At 46.6% G+C, this 7,333-nt stretch overlaps 1 protein-coding gene across 3 annotated transcripts in view; it reads left to right on the top strand.

The window, feature by feature from the left end:
* Positions 1 to 7,333, top strand: part of LOC147017426 (uncharacterized) — a 54,530-nt gene that overhangs the window by 31,601 nt on the left and 15,596 nt on the right. For all 3 annotated transcript variants that reach the window (XM_085847087.1, XM_085847086.1, XM_085847085.1), the window contains one exon: positions 443 to 578. In XM_085847087.1, the coding sequence (XP_085703213.1) occupies positions 465 to 578 (114 nt within the window). In that variant the 5' untranslated portion in view covers positions 443 to 464. The remainder of the gene's footprint in view (positions 1 to 442; positions 579 to 7,333) is intronic.

Genomic DNA, 7,333 nt, shown 5'->3' with positions numbered 1-7,333 from the left:
AAGTTGCGGTGGAAAGTGGATGTAGTGACGCTGTGGCATATACTCCCCATGTATGTATGTATGTATGTGTGCATGTATGTTTGTATGACGCAATGAGAGTACAAGTCCCAAGACTGATTAGGGAAAGAATTTCGAAATTATCCAGGTTACCGGAAAGCAATGGTCCACGTTCAATTCCGACCATGGATTTTCTACCCAACTTAACGCTCCATCAGATAGATGGCACAACCATTGATTGATGAAACTCTTTACATGCCTACTATAAACCAAGATGAAAATTTATAGTTTGGTGTGGAATCGAACTCTGACTATAAACAGCTCAAATGTGAGTCAATACCTCCGAGCTAACCTTCCAACCCGTGGAGAATGATGCCAAATGACAGCCGAGGCAGGATATTCACATCATATGATCACACGTTATACCTTGCATGTTCTCTCTCAGGTCTGCGTTCATTTGAGTGGCCATGAAGAGGACCGTGTTTCTGGTGCTAGCATCCCTGTGCTTGACTGTGTGTTCGGGGAACACCACTTGTGCCAGGCAATGCAATGCCTGCAACCTTGGAGCTTCTCACATGCTGGTGGGTCCACTCACATTTAAGAATCCGTGCCGTGCCGGTCCCGCTTCGTTGCAATTGCCCAGCAAGACTCCACCATCATATAATCACCGCCATCATTCAGTTGACCTTTTCAAATTTATTACTTGTAAAATCGAAAAATTACACAGACTGTACATTCATTTCCTGAGTATGTTTATCTGTTTGGCTGTCAATCACCTGCAGGTTGCAATTCTAAACCGATCTTGACGAAACTTAAACAACCGATAGAGTTAGTCAAAATCTGAAAAGCATTGTTTTTGAGGTCACTAGGTTAAAGGTCAGGATCACATAAATTGTCAATTTTCATCTGATTGAACAATACATATATATATATATATACATGTATATTTACATATACATAGATGTAAAAATAAAGAACACCATTGAACGGTGAAGGGTCTAAAGGTCTAAAGTAATCGAAGGTCAGACCTAGATCGACCCACCTGTGCATGTCTCTTAATTGCGTATTACTGGACTGTGATTGCGTCTATTAATTACGTACTATTGGAACATACCTTTTTGACCCTTTTATCTTTTAAGACTATTTAGACCCTTTAGTACACCTTTACAACCTTTATTCTGCTTCGACTTCTTTACCCTATAGACCCGGTTTGACCCTTCAGACCACTTAGCCCTTTCAGACCCATTTTTGAATTCAAAGTCAAGGCTCGTGAAAGGGCAAGAACCCTGAACGGATCAGGTCACAATAGAACAAAAGCAACAGTCGAGAGAGGGGGAAACACCAATGGCAGGATTGAGAGAGGGGAGACACCAACTTTTGACCCCAACTACGACTGGAACATACCCTTTAGACCCCGTTATTCCTTTTTTTGACCCTTTAGAGCTTTATAGACCCTTCAGATGCCTAAGACCCTTCAGATGATCACTTAGACCACTTGACCCTTTAGATCCCTTAAGACCTCAACTACTTTTGGAACATAATGTGCAAATAATGCACAATCTCTAGACACCCAGAGGGTGGGTACTCTACTAGTTTGAACATAATTTGCATATTTGGTCACTGACTTGACTTACCAATCAAAACTTTGAAGCCTATAGTTTGAGGTCAAAGGTCAAGATTACATAAAATCACTAATTTTCATCCTTTTGCCTTGAAATTTGAACATAATTTGCAGATTCGGTCACTAAATTAGTTCACCAATCACAAACTAGAAGCCTATTATATTTGAGGTCTAAAAGTAAAAGAGTCGAAGGTCAAGATCACAGAAAAATTGTCAATTTCCATCTTATTAACCTGAGATTTCAATGGACTTTGCATATTGGTTCATAGAATTGCTTCACCAAAAATCAGAACGATCGATTTAGCCATTTTGACTTGTTAATGGTTTCCATGACAACAATTTCACCCCATTGTAATCAAATGAGACTTTTTGTGAATTTATTATTTTAATTCCTCAATCATTTTTCAAGATATCAAATTGAAACTTACGCAGCTTATTTGTAAGCATGTGTAGTATATGTGAGTGAACCTTTGTCAAACTTACTCAAAGGTCAAGAGGCCATGCAAAACATGCAAAACAAATATTAGGCTGCAATTAGAAAATATATCAGCCAAATTTGTTATGCATAACATTCAATCATGTGAAACAAATTTGATCGGTAACATCTTTGAAAATGCCAAATTGCTGATTCAATGGAATTTATTGCTTATTTGGATTTGGCAAGTATCATGCATCCAGACATCATTCTTGTTTGTTTATTTATTTATTTACTATTTATTTATGTGCACAGGTATATAGGCTCAAATTTGGTGTTGGCTTAATAGTTAAGGTGGCTGGCTTAAGATCTTAGGGTCTTGAGTTTGAGCCCCTGTCGTACCATTAAAATAACACTTGGTGGGTTGGTTTACTTATTCTGTCATCCTTCCGAGGTTAGTAAAATGAGTACCAGGTTACTTGGAAGAATGGGCCGTTTGTGTCGCCTGCGTCGGAGTAGCAACCCATCCATGATTATACCCACTAGCCAAGGAAACACTGTCTTGGCAGCCCGATGTGTTTGAATACGTGAAAGGAATTCTTCTTTTTCTTTTTCTATCTAGGCTCTTGTAGGAGGTAAACGACAGAGGGCAGCAGGTTCACAAATTGATATAGGATATCAACGGGGAACAAAGATATCATACGTGAGTTGATGACTTGAAAAAAATGAAGATTTTGGGGGTGGGGGGGGCTAGGGGGGTCAGTGAGAGTCGAAGAGAGAAGAGGTAGGTACAGAAGAGGGTTTGAGGTGAGGATGGGCAGCACTTTTTAAAGGACTGGAGGGAGGGGCAAGATATTGTAGACATGAGTCGGGGGGGGGGGGTGGTGTTGGTTCAATTGATGAGTGAATTTATTTACCAGCATTATTCATTATCGTTAAAAACTATAATCATGCAATATGTTATGTCATGTTTAGTCATTCATCCATTGATTCATTCGTTTGTTGTCGGAACATCACTGGGAGAGCCCGATAGCTCCACAGTGAACTGATGGCTCAAAGCAATTCTGGACTAAAGGTTCCTAATAATCGATCAGACAACGTTTTTCAAGCCTACCAGCTGAAGGATATGTCTAACATCCCCAAACGAGTACATGCAGATGAGATATCCTTCTTAATTCCCCATCCTAAAGATTCATCTTCATCGTGCAACACCCTGCTTGCAGGGCCGGTGCAACCACTAGGCAAAATAGGTGGTTGCCTTGAGCGACAAAAAATTGAATGAACTATTCATGAAATTACACAAGTAAACAAGCAGACTTCAGCAGTGGGACATGAAAATTCCAGATCTCCTGAGATACATCAACAAGGGGATTCCATTCCAACAACATTGATGGTTCAGATTTGTTCAGTGAATTGCGAGCCATTGCAAGACGAGTTCCAAAGTTGGCACGACCGCAAGAAGTTTTGAACTTTGTTTTCTAAACATAATCTCACAGATCATGTCCCCAACACATTCATTTCTCTCCGCATCCTCTTCACCCTCCCTGTTTCTGTGGCTAATGGTGAGCGAACCTTTTCCAAGCGACAGTTGATCAAAACATTCCTTCATTCCTCATTGATGCAACAAACACCTGTTGGGAAGGTCAGGTCAGGTTCGATCTGTGACCTGCTACAGGTACCATGTAAACCTGTACTAACCTGTTCCATGGTCGGGTTGTCGGCGACTAAACCGTCTCCCCCACCAGGTTTTCTGGTGAGGAGGGTGTTTGGATATGGACACCCAGCAGGATTAAAAACAAAACCTGTCAAAGGGCGGAGGAGCTCCTTGTGAGCCAACGGCCATCCATATCGAGTGCCCAACTGTGTCTGCGGACGTCCTCCTGCAGTTGGGTTACTTCTTATTAGGAGGTTGGTGGCAGGATTTGCACTCCGGCCACCGTAAAACGCTTCATTCCGCAAAACGCAAAAACGCAAAAAAATCTGAAAACCCACTCCGTGGGAGTACCTCCTGTGCAGCTTCCCTTCGCAGGGCAGCTCACCGGATGATGGGATTGGGGCAAAGCCTTCGGGACCCCCAATCTTTGATAGGAGGGAAACCACGGGGTAACATCCCTGGGTCAGATTGCGGGAGAGTGTGTCGGAGTGGTGCTGAGGTGTCGTCCACCAGACGGCGGTCTCCTTGGGTTAACCTGAGGCGGTCCCTTCGGGTGGGTGCCTGGAATGTCCTATCCCTAAGAGAGGATGATCACCTGTCTCTGTTATCATCTGAGCTCAAGCGTTTGGACATCGGGATTGCAGCTCTCTCTGAGGTTCGGAGACCGGATTGCGGCGAGATAATGGTGGGTGGTTACACCTACTATTGGTCTGGTCGCTCTGATGGTTACCATACCCAAGGAGTTGCTGTAGCTGTGTCCAATAAGCTGACCCCAATGATAATTGAGGTAACACCGGTCAACGAGCGTATTATGAGATTAAGGATTCGTCACTCCTTAGGTGTCATTTACCTGGTCTCTGTTTATGCTCCGACTGAGGCGAGTGATCTCACCGTGAAGGATGCATTCTACGCCACACTCGAGTCTGTGGTTGATCAGTGCCCCAGACGAGATACACTTCTAGTCTTGGGGGATTTCAATGCATCGACTGGAACTGATAGGGATGGTTATGAGGTGTGTGTTGGTCCCCATGGGTCAGGAACTATGAACCAGAATAGCACTAAGTTCCTTGACTTTGCAAGAAGTCATGGACTTAGGGTGGCTGGTTCATGGTTTCAGCGCCCGCAAGCTCATCGCTGGACTTGGTATTCCAACGCTGGCGGTGTGGCAAAGGAGATTGACCATGTCCTCATTGACGGTCGTTGGAGGATGATCCAGAACTGCAGGGTCTACCGGAGTGCTCAGTTCCTCAATACTGACCACAGGCTTGTTGTAGCAACTCTAAAGCTGCACCTTAAATCCTGGAGAATGGTACCATCCCAGCCGAGGCTGGATGTTGCCAAGCTCAGGGATGAGAGAGTAGCTGAGGAGTTTGCGAACAGGCTGAGTGGACACTTGGGGGGTCTGGGTGCTTTGGGGGGTCCTGAAGAGTTGTGGAGCACCTTCAAGACCACCGTCCTTGATGTTGCCGGTGGATGCCTTGGAGTTCATCGCAGGGCAAAGAAGAATTTTGTCTCTCAAGGGACACTGGATACCATTGACCAGAGTCGCAGGGCCAGGCTGAATGGCAGAGCTGAGCTGTTCAGGGAGCTGAGGCGTAAAACTGTACGTGCACTGAGGGTGGACAAGGAGGCCTATGTGCGAGGAATCTGTGAGGGGGTAGAGCATCACCTGTGGACAGGTGATTCTCGTCCCGCTTACAGGGGAATTCGCGCATTACGTTCATCCAAGCCCATCCCTCGGAGCACTGCAGTTCGAGCAGAGAGTGGTAGGCTCTTGACAGAGGAGTCTGAAGTGAAGGCCCGCTGGGCCGGTTACTTTGAGCGGTTGTACCAGGCTGATCCCCCAGCTGTCGAGTTGGACGTCAAGGGTGTTACAATCCCTGTTGCTGACCCTCGAATCAACTGTGGTCCACCATCGCTTGTGGAAACACGGGCTGCGGTGAACCAGTTGAAACGGGGCAAAGCTCCAGGGATCTGTGGCATCCATGCTGAACTTCTCAAGGCTGGTGGAAATGCTGCACTCGCGTCGTTGCATGCAGTTTTGTGCTCTGCCTGGAACACAGGCATCATCCCAACTGACTGGAAGAGGGGCCTTGTTGTCCCTCTCTGGAAAGGGAAGGGTGATCGCCAAGACTGCAACAACTACCGAGGGGTGACGCTGCTCTCAGTGCCGGGCAAGGTCTTTGCTCGGATAATTCTTGATAGGGTTCGCCACCATCTGCTTGAGCACCAGCGTCCAGAGCAGTCAGGCTTTACACCAAAGAGGTCAACGATTGACCGTATCCTTGCTCTTCGTGTCCTCACTGAACGCAGACGAGAGTTTCGGCAGGGGCTGCTTGCAGCCTATGTTGATCTCTGTAAAGCGTTCGATTCAGTGAATCGGGATGTCCTCTGGAGGATTCTTGGTCTTCGTGGGGTGCCACCGAAACTGATCGATCTGATGTCTGAACTCTACTCTGGTACTGAGAGTGCTGTGAAGTGTGGTGGTACCGCCTCTGACTTATTTCCAGTTGTTACTGGAGTTCGTCAGGGATGTGTACTTGCCCCCACACTTTTCAGCACTTGTATGGACTGGATTTTTGGGAGGATGTCAGAGAGATCAAGTTGCGGTGCATCGTTTGGCAATGTCAAGATCTCGGACCTTGATTTTGCAGATGATGCAGTCATCTTTGCGGAGACTTTAGACATCCTCTTGGGGGCCCTCGAGGTGCTGAATGAGGAGTCGGAGCCGTTGGGATTACGGATTTCTTGGGTCAAAACAAAGATCCAGGCTTTCGGTGACATCTTGGATGCTGCTGTCCTGTCTGTGTCTGTTTGTGGTGAGGATGTTGAGGTCGTGGATAGATTCACTTACCTTGGCAGTGATATTCATGTCTCCGCAGGTTGTGAGCCGGAGGTCAATAGACGTCTGGGTCGGGCCTGGGGAGTCATGGATTCACTGGATCATGGGGTGTGGCGCTGCCGGTACCTGTGCGGGAGGACGAAAGTCCGAGTCTTCAGGTCCTTGGTACTTCCAGTCTTGCTCTATGGGTGCGAGACTTGGACTTTGACCAAGGATCTGAGACGGAGACTTAATTCCTTTGGTACCAGGTCTCTTCGGAGAATCCTTGGCTATCGCTGGTCGGATTTTGTGTCCAACGAGCGGTTGCTGAGAGAGACTCGGATGAGATTTGTTACCTGCATAGTCCGTGAGCGTCAGCTGCGGCTGTATGGACATGTGGCTCGTTTTCCTGACGCTGATCCTGCTCACCAGATTCTCTCAGCGAGGGAGTCTCATGAGTGGAGGAGGCCAGTGGGCTGACCACGTGCCTTGTGGTTTCAGCAGGTTGACCATCATCTCAAGGAGATGGGGATGGGCCTGGCATCTGCCTGGGGGATGGCCAGACGGAGGCCCCTGGAGTACCGGCGGAAAGTGGACGCAGCGACGCGCTGTTCTGGCACATGCTCCCATACCTGACCTGACCTGACCTCTTCACCCTCCCTGTTTCTGTGGCTAATGGTGAGCGAACCTTTTCCAAGCGACAGTTGATCAAAACATTCCTTCATTCCTCATTGATGCAACAAACACCTGTTGGGAAATCCACCTTGTTAACAGAACATGAAATTTCACAAAACATTCACCTGAAAGGACTTGTTTATACATTTC

The sequence above is a fragment of the Eptatretus burgeri genome, chromosome 11 (genome assembly GCF_056783735.1).
Source record: "Eptatretus burgeri isolate ZD-2024b chromosome 11, Ebu_testis_v1, whole genome shotgun sequence".
Taxonomy (NCBI): domain Eukaryota; kingdom Metazoa; phylum Chordata; class Myxini; order Myxiniformes; family Myxinidae; genus Eptatretus; species Eptatretus burgeri.
This window is presented reverse-complemented; position numbering and strand designations above follow the sequence as displayed.